At 39.1% G+C, this 19,213-nt stretch overlaps 1 protein-coding gene across 2 annotated transcripts in view; it reads right to left on the bottom strand.

The window, feature by feature from the left end:
• Positions 1 to 19,213, bottom strand: part of si:ch211-1e14.1 (UPF0606 protein KIAA1549) — a 41,592-nt gene that overhangs the window by 11,154 nt on the left and 11,225 nt on the right. For both annotated transcript variants that reach the window (XM_057348121.1, XM_057348122.1), the window contains exons 3-12: positions 12,845 to 14,842; positions 12,616 to 12,704; positions 10,825 to 10,993; positions 10,566 to 10,696; positions 9,414 to 9,597; positions 8,659 to 8,718; positions 8,306 to 8,451; positions 6,402 to 6,579; positions 6,008 to 6,192; positions 566 to 771 (exon numbers count right to left, since the gene is read on the bottom strand). In XM_057348121.1, the coding sequence (XP_057204104.1) occupies positions 566 to 771; positions 6,008 to 6,192; positions 6,402 to 6,579; positions 8,306 to 8,451; positions 8,659 to 8,718; positions 9,414 to 9,597; positions 10,566 to 10,696; positions 10,825 to 10,993; positions 12,616 to 12,704; positions 12,845 to 14,842 (3,346 nt within the window). The remainder of the gene's footprint in view (positions 1 to 565; positions 772 to 6,007; positions 6,193 to 6,401; positions 6,580 to 8,305; positions 8,452 to 8,658; positions 8,719 to 9,413; positions 9,598 to 10,565; positions 10,697 to 10,824; positions 10,994 to 12,615; positions 12,705 to 12,844; positions 14,843 to 19,213) is intronic.

Raw genomic sequence — 19,213 nt, 5'->3', positions numbered from 1 at the left:
CTTTATATTGATCAGTGCCGAGTTGTAATCCTGTTAGAAAGCTTTTTATTCTCTCACCCTTATTAGATATGTGCCTTGAAATAAATAAAGGTATTACTTTAATATAAGATTTAAGCAAACATAAAATAAACTGATTCTCAGAATATGTTTTAAGGGTTTTACTACTGCCATTCACACTGGTTTGCTGTTTAAAAGTGGCTTGTGAACAGTTGTCTGTAAAACACTTTACAATAAGGTGCTATTAGTTAACATTAGTAAATGCATTAGCTAACAATGAACAATTTTGTTTTTCAGCATTTATTAATCCTTGTTAATGTTAGTTCATGTCAATACAGTAGTTATTCATGTTAGTTCACGGTGCATTAACTAATGTTAACAGTGACAACGTTCGATTTTAATAATGTATTAGTAAATGCTGAAATTAACATGAATTAATATTAATAAATGCTGAAGTTCATGTTAGCTAACGCATTAACTAATTGTTAACAAATAGCACCTTATTGTAAAGTGTTACCAACTGATCATATTAAATCTTAAACAGTTTTAGGGTACGATAAACACTTACTGGCCTCTGCGGCGCTGGGCATTGCGTGAAGCTTTAGAGGAGCCCTTGGACTTGGGTGTGGGCAAATCTGCGCTCTCGGGTGGGTTTTGCTCCTTGGTGGGCACAGGAAGCGGCATCGGCTCTTGAATGACCATGAGATCGTCTTTACTGTGCTGTCCCATGTGCAGCTTGGCGAAGTCAAAGCCCTTCACGCTGGGAGTCTGCAGCTACAGACCGTCATACCAGATAGAGGAAGAGGTATTAAAAAACGAAATCAATTTGCAAAGGAAACTGTGAGGGATTCGTTAAAACATTAAGCGTTTGCTTAAAACAAGAACACCCGCTGCTCCAAAAGACCACAGAACTGGGTCAGACTACAGTCCAGCTGTCTAAGGAAAACATCAATGTGGAAGGGAATATAAACAGAGGCATAACAATTTAATACAGGATATGAATTTCCATCATTCACAGAGTGGTAGAAATAAACTGAATTAAAAAAGAAAAGTTGGATCAGACGCAGGGATTATGACTTCAAAGGGCCCCGGGGCCAGTTACCTCCAAGGGCCCCTTTCCCACATTTTTTCAGTTCTTTCCCTTAGCTGCGCATTCACAGTTAAAGAAAGTCAAGGTTAAGATGATAATGAATATTAAAACCGTTCTCGCTCTGCGTCAAATGCCTGCGCTATGCTAAAAATAATCTGTACAGGGTTTATAGAAGTCTAATATTAGCTACACAGTGAAAAATCAACAATGGACCAAATTAAAGTCCCAGTGAAATAAAAAATGACAATTCTTGTTTTTTCATGAAATATTGCCGCGTTTATAGTAAATAGCTTATCAATGTGGGTCATTTTCTTTTTAAAACTGATGTACCCTCATAATCTTCAGTTAAAATCTGAAAATGCACTTCCGCCCTGAAATGACTATCCATCTGAAATGACGTAAACTAGACGGCTTGGCCGGAGCATCCGTTAACTCCTCCCCTTCAACTGTCAGTCTGCTGCCATTTTCATTTCAAAATGCAATGGCTGTTTTTACACATCTAATCAATTCGCAGGGAAAAACGCAAGCCACGCCCATTTATTTTCTCCTTTGAAATTCCTTTTCACTCGGAAATGTGAAAGAATACGGAAGTAAAAACCCTCGCAACTTCCGGTTCACGGGGACTTTAAGGCTTATGAAACACGCGTCTTTAATTAACTGTCAAATATACACGCATTTAATGCATCACTTAAATAAAAAATTTTTTATCACCATAAAATGCCACTGTGACACATGTCTGTAAACATCAAATCATCAAGCAAGAGATTCAGAAAATGGTATTTAAATGTGCTGTAATTTAATTGATAAGTTCATTTTTAAGAAGTTAAATTTAATTTAATAAGTTAAAGTAACATAAAAACATATGTTGCCATGATTTGTTGATCATTTCATTTTTTACAGGATATCCACAGAGGCCTTGTATAGGCTATGGAACCCATATATTAAACATAGATAAACATTTGTTTTCATTGTTGTTGGGTTCTCTGTACCAAACTGGATGGCGCAACCTTGAAGCCCAGGGCCCCTGGGCACTGGCCCCATTGGCCCGGTCAGTAATCCATCCCTGATCAGACACATCCCACACAGACAGCTACGCACGCTTTAATGGCCTGTCTGTCTGCAGAACTGTAAAAAACATCAAGTGAATGCAGTACAGCAAGCTAATGCCTGCAGGCCAGCAGACCAATGAAGAATTCAAGAGAAGACGTTTGTGGTTTCATCAGACACAGGCATAATACATTTACAAGATTTAAAACGTATTACGTCAGTATCTTCTCGAGACAAAACAGTTGCCAAAGCAAAGTTACAGCGAATTCAACAGCGATTGGTTGAAAATTCTGCACATATAAACTATAACATGATGCATTTACAAGAAAAGTTCACATGCATCTCAATTTGCGTTCCATGGAAAAGGAATGATGGGATGAGTAAATGATGACAGAAGATTTTTGGGTTGCCTACTCCATTAATAACGGCTATTTGTTTCCTGACCAAACAAACCAAAGGGTCACAGTGGGTCAGATTACTCAATGTTTCATACGTCGCCAGAAAACACTGAGATGTATGAAAAATGCATAAACTAATCACGAGCACAGTCGAGCGTTTCACAGAAATGTGCTCATCTGCTGGGAGTAGATCTATTTCTCTCATTCCCATCACATTCCCTTTCAAATGTAAATGAGGCTGTTTAGAAAAATTCTGTACGTGAAAAGCTTTTATCCCATTGCTGTGTGACTGCACATCTGCTGTAACCAAATCTAGGCCACAACACAATCCAGAGGCTGTCCAGATTTAGCTCACATGGCCACAGACTGAGATTATAATTGACCCAATCTAAAACAGACCATAAAATAAGATATTGTTCTCCATTCAGTGTATTAACGGGAGATTATAGGCTATTGAAAATGCTAAAAACAGGAATAGCATCAAAACACAACGTTACACTTGCAGATCAGATACCTCCGGTGCCCTTAATTTTTGCTGTAACTGTTTCTTTACAGCTTTCTTGGGTTCTTCCTCCTCCTCCTCCTCCTCTTCTTCTTCTTCTTCCTCCTCAATGCTCTCCTTTTTCCTAATGCTTTTGGCAGCAATAACAGGTTTCTGATTTGGAAGGTGAAAGGAAGAGGTTGCTCGTGGTCAACTATTGAATGAAATCCATCAGACTCCGACAGACAACAAACATTCTGAATAAGATCTGATTCTAAATTTCAAACACTACAGACTCTCGTGTCAACAGGGTCCACGCAGAACTACAACACCACAGCTACAGGGATGCTGGAGTAGCACTCGTCAGGCTGCTGAAGGGTAGGGGAGGAAGTGGAATCTTCTACTTCCTGTTCGGGGACTAACTGGAGGATTAATCTAATGAATACAGTGCACGACTCCTCTACCAGATTCTACCTTCTCATCTCTCCTTTCTTCTTCTTCCTCCTCCTCTTCATCATTTTCTTCTTCTTCCTCATCTTCCTCCTCCTCTTCTTCATCACTACTCTCTAGAAGCTCTTTGCTCATTGACCTCTGGATTACTGGTGGGGATTTTTGTAATGAGGTCTTAGACTACAAGCGTGAGGGAAGGTGTAAGTGTTATTGTAACAAAAATACTTTCCAGGAAGTGCAAATGGAGCAGTGCGAGATGTAGACTACTTAACATTGTAAATGGATTACATAAAAACCTCATTGAAAGGCAGAGAGGGTGATTTTTAAGAGGGCAGGAGTAAGGGGGGGAGTTCTTGTGGCAGGGTATGTGTAATGAGAATGTCTCTCAAATCAAGGAGTTCAAACTGTGAGGACACACGAGGGCTGATCCGGGTACGGTCATCACCGCTGCGTGTTAACCAAATAACCAGCTGAGCATTTGACTTCATTACTGTGACTCAAATATGTGTGTGCTTGTGCATGAAACATCCGATTATACCGGTGAACACAGTGGTGTGAAGAAATCAACACCCTGCTAAAATAAATTAAACATTAATAACTAATAAAGCCATTACAAAATGTCTTCATGTACTGTATTTTGAGTCTTAGCGGATCCACTTAATCAATCCATTTTTAGGGATGAATAAGCGCATTTCAGGTGGTTCTTACTAAAATAAAAGCCTTTTACTATCATACTATAATTAACCAGTTTTACTGTAAATTGAATCATTTGGTTTGTTTGAGATTTGGGGACAGAAAAAAATCATTAGCTATGCTAGTGTAGACGTTAAATTGTTTCGACACTGAAATCAATATCCGATAATGCTATCGCACAATTTCTTGTATATCATTTTTATATACTTTTAATTAACATCATTTTTTAAATTCCTGTGAGGGATGGGAGGCGTTTCTCCACAGCTTGACACGCATGGGGTGAAGAGGTATGAAAGTCAGTGACTAAGGACAGCGTGTAACCCTCACATGTCTGGTAACACATGTCAAGATTCATATTTGAGAAAAAAATCATTAGCTATGCTAGCCTACTATAGACGTTTAAAGTGATAGTTCCCCCGAAAATTGCTCACCCTCATGTCTTTTCATACCTGTATAAATGACTTTGTTCTGATGAACACAGAGAAAGATATTTGGAAGAATGTTAGCAATTTTCAATTCTGTGACATCATTGACTGCCATAGTAGAAAAAAATGTAATGGTAGTCAAAGGTTCCCCAGAACTGGTTGTGTTCCTAAATTCTTCAAAATACCTAATTTTGTGTTCAACAGAACAACAAAATATTTTTAAAAAAAAATCCTACTATGGTAGTGGATGATGTCAGACCTGAAATTTGCTAACATTCTTACAAATATCTTTCTATGTGTTTAACGGAACAAAGAAATTGATATAGGTTTGAAACAACCTAAGGATGAGTAAACGATGACAGAATTTTTATTTTTGGGTGAACTATCCCTTTAATTGTTTTGACATGGAAATCAATATCCTATAATGTTATCGCACAATTTCTTGTATATAATTTTGATATACTTTGATATCATTTTTTTAATTCCTGTGTTATTTATTCCTCTCTTTGCTATAATTGAAATTTTAATTGAAAACCTAAATAGAAAACAATAGGGTATATGTCCAAGGTCACATGACTAAACCGGAAAACAGGTCTTGATATGTCCACTTGTCGGAGAAGGTGTTAACAGTAAATTTACATTTAGCAGATGCTTTTATCCAAAGCGACTTACAAATGAGGTAAACAATGGAAGCAATTGGAACAACAGTATTATGAAATAACAGCAATGTCTATTGATTTTTGAGATAATCAGCTAATTCCGCTTGTTTTCATTTTTAGCGTTTTATTCAATTTTTATATTCAAATGTCAGAGAAAATAAAAACACTTTTAAATATCAATAGGCATATATTAAGTACATCAATTAAGCTCATATTTGGTCTCATTTCGGCTCTATTTGTAACAAGCGCATACAAAAGACCTGAACCGGATGCGATGAGACCTGTTTTCCAGTTTCTGCATAAGCTGACGTTCGGCACAAAGCCTATCGAAGTCTATGAGATGGCCTTGCTAATTTAGTAATAGTTTCCTCTGTGTGTGTGCGTAAATAGGTAGATAGGTAGAAAGCAGCAGATAACCATCTTAAAAGCCACATCCTCATGATGTAACCATATAGGATTTTATTATAATAAAATAAAAAACGCACACACAGCTGGCCAGTGTCCTGCAACAGAGCCATTTGACTCTGTAGCGAGATGAGATAAGCAGCTCAGACACACAGGAGCCCACGGACTGATTAGCAATATCATTGAAAATCAGCAGACATGCAACCAAACGCAAAAACAAAACCTACCACATGACCTGCTCTTGACCCTTTCAGTCAGAAAGGAAAATTATGACATCTCTGGAGAACTTCCATAACCAAAGCTGAAATATTGGATTTCATAACATATGAATCATACAGTCAGACAGTTCTCCTCTTTCTTACCTTCTGTCTCTGTTGGACTGTGCTCATGGTGTCCGGCTGGAATTCCAGTTTATCGGTGCGGCAGAGTTTCCAGTACAGGATAGATATGATAATGATCACCACCACCGCGGGGACCACCACCCCCACGATTATCCACGTGTTGGTTTTGTCTGTATCTGAGGGATGGGAGGCCTGTTTTTCCACAGCTGGACACACATGGGGTGAAGAGGTATGAAAGTCAGTGACTAAGGACGGAGTGTAACCCTCACATGTTTGGTAAACACAAGACTCAAGATTCATATTTGAGACAAAGACTGTTCCAAAAGTTGTATGCGTGATCATTATATTGCTCTTCTCTCACTGTACACTGAATTAATTCTACTGTAGAATGAAAGGTCTGAATTTGAAGGCTTACGCTGTGCTAATATTCCCTGGATGCGGTATCCCATGACGATAGCTGCATGCTGCATGTCCAGACTGTTGAGCATGTTGGCTGTGGTTCTAGCAGGAATCCTCTTTCCGTTAGCGCCTTCCACGAAGTAAATAATCTCCAGGGGATTGTCAGGGCCCACCAGGCGAGTGGTCTGCACAATCTGAACACAGAAAAAAGCATGACGTTCAATATAATTAGTATTATTTAAATCATTTATACAGGTAGTGACTAGTAAGGAAGAATACACAATGCGAAAGTCTTTAACAAATTGAGTATTTCAGTACACTACTTTAGCGCCATATACAGTACCTTCTCTATATATGAAAATTCGAACTGTGCATATGGAAATTTCTAACACATAAACACAACTCATGAATATCTTACAATTCTCTTATATAGAGAGAGGGAAAGACAGAGGATCTAAGAGCTGGATATGTTTCCACTTTCCAGGGTTATTAGGGTGGAAAAACAGCGTGCCGGCGTGTGGGCTCACCTGAGCTTGACCTACATTGAATGAGTACTTTGCGTGGTGAACCCTCACAGACATTAAACACTCATTTTGAAAGTGCTGCTACCTCAGGGACAGAAGATGGCTACCTCATTTCCCAACTACACGAGAAAATTGTTTTAGAAATACGAGTTGTGCTCTTATGTGCCAAAACCAGTCGCCACAATCCCAGGGTGTTGCGCATGGTTAGTAGAGAATTGCAGTTTGGTTTCTAGGACATTGTAAGTGGTTGATATAACATTTAGAAACACCACAGAGCATCATTACATTCATTATCAGCTAATATGTTTGTTAATAAGAGTGGATATATTACGACTCATTTGGAAACCACAAGGTCAGCTAGTCAGGCATTGGAGAAGGTTAAAGCACGTCTGTCACGATCCTGTCCTTCTTGTCAGGAGTTTTCTATTTCCGTGGACAGCGTCGTAACAGTACCATGTCTTTTGTGCTTGTTGTGTTCTGTGTGGAAACACGTGGCCTTTGTTGTGACTTTGCGCCACGTGTTCTCCTGTCGCGTGACTTGGCCCCTTCCCCTTGTTTCCCCATAATCTTCCCATTAGTGTTTCATTCCCCTCACCTGCCCAGTGTAATTTTCCCTCGTTAGTTTTCCCCATTTAAGACCCTAGTGTTCTCTGTCCCGTGCCGGTTCGTTTTGCTATGTTTGCAGAGTCCTGTGTTAAGACCTGTGGAGTATTCCCCAACGTCTTGTTTCCCCTTTCCAGTCTTGTCATCCGAAGTGGACTTTTTATTTTTGTCGTTTGGACTTCCTTTGTTTTGCCCCCTCGAGGGAAGTATTTGTATTTGAGTCTCGTTTCATTTAGTGTTTGCCCCATTGTGGGTTTTTGTTTTATTAAAGTCTTTGTTGCTACCTGCTGTCTGCATCTGGGTTCTTCCTGTCAGTTTCCTGACACACGTCAGCCTCTTTCTTCACAGTCTCTATGTAACAGTAAAATCTTCCTTTTGCAAGCTGAACAGTCAATAAACGGTTTAAAAATCCCCCTCGCTGCGCATTCAATAATTTATCAGAGATTGGAGCCGGCGTATGACACGTCAGCCGATCGACAAGAATAAAATGGTTGCTTTTTAAGTGGTTCTCGGTGCCAATGATGAACAGGAGGATGTTGCCATGGATACTCGTGTCCCTGAATGATGATGCTCGGAGGGAGAGCAGAGCAGGTGTGGGGAAGTGGCAAAGACTGAAGCTGATTAAGAGCCGGAGACATTAGACGTACACAAGAAGGGCTTCAATAATTAATTCAATGATGTCATCCACAGAGAGTAAGAATGAAGGAATACGGCAGACTTCATGCTCACATTACACATATTTATCTGATGTAACCGCTGAAGAAGGTGAATCCAATGTGAAGAGAACACAAACCTGCACACTGTTGTTTCCAACACTAGTTGCTCTTTTAAAGCGACGCCCAGTTCCCAGTGCGTCCCCCAGCAAAAGAGCCAATTTTCTCTCCACGGAAGCTTGGAAGACCCTGTCATTCACACGTTGGTCCAAAACACCCAGCAATACTGAACACAAAGATGCACATTATGTTAAACGTGATTGCTCATTTTCCATTAATCACAGTGAAAAAGCATGTTTATTTAAAAGTATGGTAACATTACTTTGGAATACAGGAGTGTTAAAAAGATGGAAATAAATCGACAGATGTTTTCTTTTTAGGTAAACCATTTCTTTAAGCTTATCTAACTGGAGGAACGTCAGCAGGCCGGTACCTGTTCTAACCCATGAAGAACGAAGCAGTTGGGTTGTATTCAGCACAGGGTAGTGAAAAGCTAAAAATAAAGAGAAAGAAAAAAAAACGTAGATGTAAATTGTTACATTTTCATTCACACTGTCACATTTTCAAATTTAACTACACAAGTAGTGAAGTCAATGGGGGGCAAAATCTGTCTGGTTAAAAGCATTCTTCCAAATATCTTTCTCTGTGTTCATCAGAACACAGAAATTTATACAGATTTGGAACAACTTTTTCGGCCAATGGATCACACTAAAATAACCAATGTGGGCCTATTTTTGCACATTTACTTTTTCGCTTTTTCACAACAAAAACACAAACCTATCAACCAGGCTAATGTCTCAAAATCTACTTCTGAGATAACAAGCATAAAAGTGTAATTTCAACCACTAATTTCACTATAACTTTGTGGCATTACTCAGTCTATATTAAAGATATCAAGGTAATGTTTCACAAAACATTCTTTATACTACTGTATGTACAAAGCTTTTTGCAGAAAACATTAAATCACAAAAAATGGACTTTAGCAGGGTCACAAATTATTACAGAACAAATCCATGACAGAACCATTATCTATTATCTTACTGTATGTGTAGTATTAATACACTATGTTGTTGATACCAGTACACTGCAACCCCCCTAATTCACACATACGTCAATTTATGGCGCTAATATTTCCTTGCTTGCGAGTGTATTCGTGTAACTAAACCCAATATTTATGTGTGTACTCACGCTCTGCGATCTGTTTAACTGGGTAGCCCAGATAGTAGCTGTATTCCACCACACTGAGGTCACGAAGACGAGCGCTGACCTCTGCCCCCAGCACATACCCACGGAAGTCACGCACCGCAAAGGTGATCTCCACGGGAACCTTCTGCTGTTGCGTAGCCATGAGGCTCATTGTGATGTTTAAAATCTGTGAAACGTGAAACATCATAAACCATCTGAAGTAAACATTAAAACTAGAGAATTAGGCTGCAGTGGGTCGGGGTTTGTCAAAAGTTTTAAACTAATCCAAGTGTGATGGGTTTCTTAACATAAGAGAAATAAACAGTGCAAGCAATAAATAGAAAATACAGGCTAATATTGACATAGACAGAAACATGTTTAAAGTTGACGTTGTACATCCGTTGATGTAAATGCAGAAAGACTGTGCAGAGCATTTATGTAAAGCACGTGTTTTGTGTACGTTAGTGCAGTGGTTCTCAAACTGGGGTCCGTGGCCTCCTGGGGGGCCCCAAGATGGTTCTAAGGGGACCATAGATTTTGTGGCATTTTAGAAATATAGATATCTATCATACATTTTGTGCAATCAAACATCAGAAAAACAACGCCACCAACCAAAAGAATTGATGTTTTAGCATTGTTTAACTGAATATTTTCTTGGTTTAATTAAAATTTTAAATTTAAGATTATAAGTCTTTATTTGGGGGGCCGCAAAGCAATGCACTCTACATAAAGGGGGCCTTACAACAAAAAAGTTTGAGAACCACTGCGTTAGTGAATGAAATGAGTGAGAGCCATTAGTTTTGTTGCCGTGACAACGGTTGACCTGAACAGCCAGCTCTCTCTTAAAATCCAATCAGAGCAAACCGTTGGAGATGATGTCATCCCGTTTCAATGAGGGCAATAAGTGAAATGAGCTCCGAATTCTCATCGCAAACCAAGCTGGATGAATTAAAGCCATGAAAAAATGTTCCAGTATAAAAATATTGAGAATAATCCGTTTTAATAAATGTTTAATGAAACCAATCAGAGCATTCACTGATGTGTAAAACACGATGCCCGATATAGTGCCTAAACAAGGTCTCTACCGTAACATCATGGTATGACATAAATATTTGTAAGCAAATGATGCACATTGAATATATAAGCAGTACTTACATGCACAGTGAAGTTTGTGGATTTCTGCGCGCGTCGGAGGACTTCAGCTAATGCAGTGATCATACCCTTTTCTATATGCTCACTGAACATACACATACCGATGTCTTCATGGCTGGGTACAAACTCAAGCACTGCAGACAAAAAAACACAAGCTCATGGAAATCTTCAAACATGCAATAAATAAAATACAAGATGTTTACAGTTCATTCAGTCGCTATAGGCAAGTACTGAGAATTATTGTATGTAGGCTTTACTGCACCTGAATGTACGTGGTACTGTCGCCCTGGTACTGGACTGATGGGTGACACACTGATAAAAGAGCTGGTGGTTTGAGCAGAGGGTCTCAGGGCGTTAATGACTGATATGGCTGTAAAAACCACAGCACCGGACACGGCACGAAACACAAAGTCTGGAGGAGCTTTCACTACCTACGACAGACAAAAACACTTAGTGTCAAGAACATACACATCAAAATTCACATCAAATTCTCTATAAACACAAAGGGCCCTGTTTTAACGATCTAAGCGCATGGTCTAAAGAGCACGGCGCACTCAGGGGGTGTCCGAATCCACACCTTGCGCCGGGCGTGCGATAGGGCCCAAAGAAACACAGACAAGCTTTAAAATGAGCTTGTAGATGTTAGTAGAGATTGATTATGTATTGTGTTTCAACACAAAGCGCAACAAAGCAGTATTTGGCCACTTTTGAGCCAAATTACGTTGCGTTCATGTTCATGAGGACCCTTGAGATAAAACAAGAAAGAAACTCTTTCCAGAAACACCACCACTGAAACCTGACATAAGTATGGTTCACAACAAGGTAAACAATCACAATGATGCTAAATTCTGCAGACTGAAACAGATGCTGCCTAATTTATTTAAAACTTTCTGTTGGAATAGCAGAAGTAATTTTTCTTATTCGTTTCCAAAAGGATGTGTGCAGAAGTGGCTAAGAAATGCTTATAGTAATAATTAGTTACAATGAAACTTTACTATAGTAACAAGTAGCAAACCAGCAGTTTTTGAAAAACTTAATACTTAAAAATACTTGATTCTAATTGGTTAGTCGCAACATTCCCAGGACTGTTATTCAGTTGTACTTGCTACATGAGTAAATTATTGGGCACTTATTTGTAAACGTTAAAAATAAACAGAAAGGCATGGGGACAAGCCCATTTGAAATTAGTAACAATTGGGGCTTTCAAACAATTAATCGCGATTCATCGCATCCAGAATAAAAGGTTGTGTTTACAATACATAAATATGTCTGTGTACTGTGCATATTAATTTTGTATTTATAAAAACATACTTATAAATAGAAAATATGACATAAAATTAATAAACATTTATATATAAAATTTAAATGATTGGTAAATATAAATAAATGCATGTAAATATTTCCTAAACATGTATTCATGTGTGTGTATGTGTTTATAACAATGTCGTAGTAACAATAACTGTTGTTCCTAAACATTTTATCATGCAAGTTTACCTTTTGTGCTGTAAACAAATTACCAAACTAGAGAATGGAATCCTATTAATGCATAATAAGTTCAAATGTATTGAATAAATAAAACAATATGGAATAAACTGTACACTTATTTAAAGGGATAGTTCACCCAAAAATGAAAATTCCGTTATCGTTTACTCACCCTTATGTAATTTCATACCTGTATAAATGATTTTGTTCCAATGAACACAGAGAAAGATATTTGGAAGAATGTTAGCAGTTTTCAGTTCCGGGACATCATTGACTACCATAGTAGGAAGAATTAAATAGCAGTCAAAGGTGTCCGAGAACTCTTTATTTTCCTAAATTCTTCAAAATATCTCATTATGTGTTCAATAGAACAAAAAATAAAAATGTTTCCTACTATGGTAGCGGATGATGTCCCAGAACTGAAAACTGCTAACATTCTTCCAAATATCTTTCTCCGTGTTCATTGGAACAAAGAAATGTATACAGGTTTGAAACAACTTGAGGGTGAGTAAATGATGACAGATTTTTCATTTTTGGATGAACTATCCCTTTAATCAAGTGTTTAATATACCTGTAGCTCCACTGAGCGATTAAACTTCGCTTTCAGAATCTCTCTGATTTTGGCTTTGGCATATCCAGCAGTGGATCCTGGAGGAAACCCTATAAAAAGCAAACATTAGGCTGACTGGTATCTTTCAGCCTTGCTAAAAAGGCTTGTAGGGTTGCTTAAAGCAGCAAGTTACACATTAAGATCCACTTTGTTGATATGCTACAGTTAAGAAAATGTAAAAATATCTTACCGACTCTAATCAGGTATGTGTCTGGTTTAGTGATGTTGCAGAGATACTTCCGGGCAGTGGTTGTTTCAAGAGTTGTGCTTAGTGTTGTAACTGACAAATCGTTTATTGTAGTCACTGTTGCGAATGTAGACTCAGTGTTGTCATTATGTAACACTGTGGGAGAGACTGTAAAGTTACTCATGTCATCACTGTTAGTAACCACGGTGACGGGAGTGTCAGATGGCATTTCGGAGAGAAACTCTTCGTCGGCCATCTCGCTTACAGGGGGAGGTGAGGTCACGTTGAAGGTTGAGTCAGTTGGGTATGCCGAGGTGCTCAATATAGTACTTAGAAATGGAGTCTCGGTTGGAATTGAGGTGAAAATCCATTGGCTTTCATTAACCGATGACACGCTATCTGGTTCCACAGTCGGAGGAGGTTGGTTGGTCACCGGTAAGGAAGTATTGTAAGTTATAGTAGGTGTGGTATACAAACCACTGGTTGAGTCTAGACCAACCAATGGAGATGAAGGGTCTATTGAAGGTGTCGGTACAAATGGAGATTCCAAATCTAACACCGTAGCATTCGTAAGGCTAGGTTTAACGTCTGAGGGCTCCAGGGTTGAAGTGTTAAAAGGTTCAAATCCAGAGATATCTGTTGAAGATTCTTCTTCAATCCATGAACTGTTGTCTGCAGATTGAATCGTGTCATCAAACACTGCAGTTAGCATGTAACTCGGGTCAATCGCGTACGTACTATTGGGCACAATGTGTGTAGTGCCAATTGATGTAGAGGAAACACTAAAGGTTATATGTCTGGCAGTGTGCTCTGGCAAGCTATCATTTTCCTTGGTCATCTGAATAGTGTAGAACTCCAAACTGTTCATGTCTGGCAAAAGAACATCTGTGGGTTGGATGGTGACAGTGACTGGCCAGTCAGGTGCCATCTCTAAACTCTCATTCACAGATTCATTCTGGTTTAAAATACCTGAAGGATTTGAAACTGTGAGTAAAGAATGTACTCTAGTTGGTTGGATGGTTGGAAGGGATGGGGAAATGGTGTGGTTGGGCTCAGAAGTCGAAATGCTGGGTTTAGTGGTTAAAACTGGAGACGTTGGCCAAGAAATGGGAACTGTGGTTGTCGAACTGAGAAATGTTGTTTGGTGTTGGTTTAAATCAGTGGTGGGAACGTTTGAGGTTGAATTACTATTAAAACTGGAACTCGTAGAGGTGGGATTCAGGTGTTTGCTGGAAAATGACATCACCACTCTTGTGGGAAATGTGGTGTCATAGGTCTCAGAGTTTGAGTATTCAAAATCATACACATCAGAGGGGAGATTACTAACCAGAGAGTAGTCATTGTCTTCAGATCCCATGAATGACATAGTTTCCAGGTAATCTCCAGAGCCATAATCCGCATCCATGGTGTTGGTTGGGAAAAAGTCTTCAGGTGGGCCCATGGTTGGCTCAACAGAGGCTGATGTCACAAGATGGTTCACAAAAACATGACTCGGCTCTAACTGCTGATCATTTGGATCACGTTTTACGTCTGGGCTGTGGCTGGGTTGAAGGTCTTGAATTCTGCGGGATGGTTCCACCGCGTCTCCAAAAGGAATCTCAGTGTCACTGACTCTCGTCGTTCCATACTGGATCTGAGGGGAAGGAATGGGAGAATCATCGGGAATTCTCAGAGGCGAATCTCCAGAAGGCACAGATAAACTGTCTGTAGGCTGTGAGGGGAACTGTGGAGCTGGACTGATAGCGTTCCAGGGGGAGGGCACTGTATGAGAGATAGGCACTGGAGACTTAACTTCTCGAGGCTGTCTGGAGGAAACTCTGGAGGGAGATCGAAAAGCTTTTTCAGACTCCAAGGAATGTAAAGGGGGTGTGGCAAGGGGATCTGGGGCTTTAGATGGAACTGAACTAGGCGGTGGAGAAAATCCAGACAAGGCAGAAGATACATTATGCGGCACTTCTATTGAAGATTCTTTTGGCATGTTTGGAGCATCCAATGGCCAGTCTTTGGGAGACACAAAAACAGGAAAGTATAAATGATTAATGATAAATGAATGCAAACCAAAACAAGCCCTGCTGCCAAAAACAGTGACATAAAATATTGGAAATATCAGCTAAAAACAATGACAGACCTTGACGTCAGACAAGAAACTTATAACCTACAAATAACAACATAGGGTGAGATTATTAAACATTATTAAACACTGTTGATGTACATCACAAAGCATCTGTGCCAAGGACTTTTGTGACACCATGGCGCCCAGATGCTCAAGGTTTTCTTTTGTTATTGGTTTGCAAAAACTCAACTGTCATTCAGTCATTTTGAGTCACGTTCCCCAACAAGTGCGAATGGTTGGAATGTGCCAAGGCCACAAAACAAGAGGATATTTAAATAATGAAGTGTGCCACCTTCAAGAAGGATTCCTGAAAGAAACCGGACTGTCTGGTTTATATTCCACTACCGTTTTATAAACTTTCCGTTAGCTCTGCTTTTACAGCGAGCGTGGAGGCTGGGCACTACAGCTGGCAGTGTTTGGCCTGGTATTCACAGGCAGCTGCACAGTAATGAAATGGTCCTTTCTGAAAAAGAGGATGAAAGAGAAGGTTGAGAAGCTTCTTAATGAAGCACGAGAGGGTAAAATGGTCTCGGAGAGCGTGTGCAGAAGCTTGGTAGTGTGCTGGTGCCAATAAACTATAACAAGGGTGCTGAAACCATAGAGAAACCTAGAGATGAATGGCCTGTTATTAATTGTGTCTGCCAGAAGTCTGGGTGGCTGAGCAGCAGCTCTTGAAATGGAGCATCGGCATGTTTCAGACTTTATGAATAACAGGGTCGAGTAGGATGTATTTGCAGTGTGTCATTGAGCAATGTGAAACTGGTTTAACGTGAAGCCTGTTAAGATAGAGAGGTAGAAAAATATCATTTTAACAATAAATGCAAGGTGAACCCTAGACAAAGGTCAACAGAGGTGAATGAAGAATGAAAGAAGAAAATGGTTCAGGTCACATAAAGGGATAGTTCACCTCCCCCCAAAAATTCTGTCCTCATTTATTGACTTTTATGTTGCTCAAAACCTGTTTATGACTCTTTTATTCCGGTGAAACACAAAAGAAGATATTTTGAGAAATGTCGCAGTAGTTTAGTGTCTATGGAATGGATGTGATTTAGGGCCAACGTTACTGTTCCTGAAAATATCTTCTTTTGCATTCTACAGAAGAAAGTCATACAGGTTTGAAATGACGTGAGGGTGAGTAAATGATGATCTATAGAGAATGTAAATGTCGAGAAAATGTATCATTTTATTCTTAGCTCTTAATTTTTTATTAAAATCTTTCATCATTGCATATGTTTATAAATAAAATCATCTCAAAGTGAGCCATGAAAAGAGTTCATTCACAGTAGTCACTAAACTACACAACAGACTTCAAATCACAAGCCAGACAGATCTGTGACTTAGCATGATCTGACATCACTCATCTTCTGAAGAATCCCCCCACACATGGACAAAGCTAAATTTAGTCTTCTTCCCCCAAAAGAGAATAAACACATGGGTAAAATGGATAAGACTTCATATAAAACCTTGGCTTTGATATCAAAAGAAACAGTGTTTGAGATAATTCCATAGCATCAGCCAAGTCCACTGACCACTTTAAAAGGCGATTAAAAAAAGCTATAAAAATACTGATGACAGTAAGGCAGTAAATAATTAGCAGCTCACCTTCTATCACATGTAATCACACAAAAATGATGCGCTACGGAACCAACATCCTATGCTACATTAATAAGATCAACATGCTCAACGTTTGGTTTTTTCCTGAGTTCTTTGATTCTCTATGATGCTACGTTACTCACTCACATGCTCTGGGCCAAGTGTTTGAAGCCGCTGTAAAACAGACGGCCAAGTAACACAGACAATCATGACTATATAGCAGAGAAAGCAGCTTGAAAGATTGGTCACAACTTTACAATAACAGCAAGAACAAAACCACTTGTAAAGCACGAGACCCAAATATATCACTTTCTGTGAAGTAAAAGAATGGAACTGAAATGGAGAATATAGATACATCCCCGTGCCAAGCTATTTAATAAAGAGATCATGTCAAAAAGTGATAAGAATCCTGAAAGAGTTCTTGTGCTCAGTTAAAGCAACCAACCAATCAATTGTTGGTCAATCGTTTTCCAGGTTGAACACAACACAGGGGGCAAAGATTGCCTGACCTCTGACCTCACAAGTGTTCCGTTCCTCCCATTCAATAATAGAGAAAAGCATTAGTGTAGCAATATATCAGCACTGAAAATACCTGTGATGTTAATAACCGTGATTTTTGATATGATTGAAATCCAAAATAAACAGAATTCTTATTTCTTTATAAATATTGAGATAACATATCCGTGGATTCTTTTGGCTATGACAAATGTGTAATGAAAATCTGATATCGACAAACCTAAAAAGCATTTAAGATTAAAGCCACAACCACCAAGGCTTTCCATCTCCAGGCCAAGCAAAACAGACAAGCACAAGACTTTAAATTCTCTTTTCTTTTCTAAAGTTCAGTCTTTCAAAACAAACAAGAACACAAAGCCTAAAGAAAAGTACTCCTATCTGTGCCTTGGTATTGTTAAAAACTAGGGGTGTAACGGTTCAAATTACTCACGGTTCGGTTTGTGTCACGGTTTCAGGGTCAAGGTTTCGGTTCGTGCTATGTTCAGGGAAAAGGGACTACTGACAAATAAAAATAAGAACAAATAATCAAGCTACAAGTAACAGCACCAATAAAACAACAGAGCAAAGCAGAAACTAAAATAAGATACTGTATATATACCTTTTAAAGTAGAAATGGATTAAAGTAAATCAAATAAAACATAACATTGCATATGTACAAATGAAATAAAGATGAATCATAATTGAAGTTACAGAAGCTACTGAGTCACAAGCAGTGAGTGATTTCCTTGACTTTTAACAGACCGCATGAATATGCTGCTGTCGCTTTAAGAGGAATGAAACATATCCAGTACACTGATACTGTACACACTGTGAATTTGTCTGTTTAAGCGCAAGACTTCAAAGACAACTCAATATTTGCGCCATGACTGAGACTTTCCTTGTGCGCGCTTCGGATCTTCTCACATAGCTCGCAAGCGAGTTTTCTTCTGCATCATCTTGCACTTGTTTAAATTGGCAAGGCTTGAATGAGTGTAGTTTAAACAGCAACACGTGCTGTTCAGGTCTCACCTGCACTCGCGCGCTCACACCACCCGGGTGATGAAAGCATAAATGACTGTATACAGTAGGGTTGGGCATCGTTTCAAATTTATCGATTCTGATTCCAAATTCGATTCTGCTTATCGATTCCGATTCCTAACGATTCTTAGTTTCGATTCCAAAGTGGTGAAAAAGTAATAAAATTCAAGCCAGATCAAAAATATTTATTTTGTGCCATTAGTTACAGCTGAACACACAAAAAAGTGTCTTGTGTGAGCCTTCCTTTCGAAGCGAGGGAGAAGGGGGTCTCACGTGTAGCATCATGTGCCGGTGTTCTGTCGAATTGTCCTACTCTGTCAGATTTTCCTACCGCAGGGCAAAACTTAATATAATCTAAAACACATCCACAAAATAAACAGGTAGGATGATTTTACAATGCAAAATACCCTGTCAGATAGTCCTACCAGCATAAAATAAACACATAAAATAAATTTACAGCGTAAATACCCCGTCAGATTTCCCTACCAGCATAAAATAAACATGTAGGATTAAGTTACTGTGCAATACCCTATCATATTGTACTACCAGTATGAAATAAATATGCAGAATGACTTTACAATGGAAATACACTATCAGATTCCCGTAGCAGTATAAAATAAACAGGTAGGATGATTTTATAGCGCAAAAAAATGACTTAACATTGATGTGCGCATGGCTCGGGCGTTGTCCTCCCGCACTAGTGTCATCGGCGGCTAATGAAGTGTGGGCACTCGGGATGCACAACGCATCAAACACGGTGCATTCTTGTAATTCGATACGATGAACCAACCGCAGATGCTTTGCCATATTGACACCCGTCTTGCAACATAATAGTTTGCCACAATAATTACACTTAGCCACACTTTAGTGCGCCTTCCACGGTCCATCGTGTGAACTGACTTGTAGTATTTGAGCGGAAGGTCCTCGCAGATGGCTATGTCAGGTCAGGTGACTCAGGTCTTGACAGATTACATGAAAATTATGTGACCGTGTGTTCCGGAATCGTTAAGTGGAATCGAATTTTTTTTTTTTAAAAAGGATCCGATTTCCAGAATTGGAATCGAATTTCTATTCCCAACCCTACTGTACAGCATATGTCAATCTTATTGAAATTTGTCTACGTTATTTGATTT

This window comes from Triplophysa rosa, linkage group LG12 (genome assembly GCF_024868665.1).
Source record: "Triplophysa rosa linkage group LG12, Trosa_1v2, whole genome shotgun sequence".
Classification (NCBI taxonomy): domain Eukaryota; kingdom Metazoa; phylum Chordata; class Actinopteri; order Cypriniformes; family Nemacheilidae; genus Triplophysa; species Triplophysa rosa.
The sequence above is the reverse complement of the archived record's forward strand: the minus strand, read 5'-3'. Positions and strand labels throughout refer to the sequence as shown.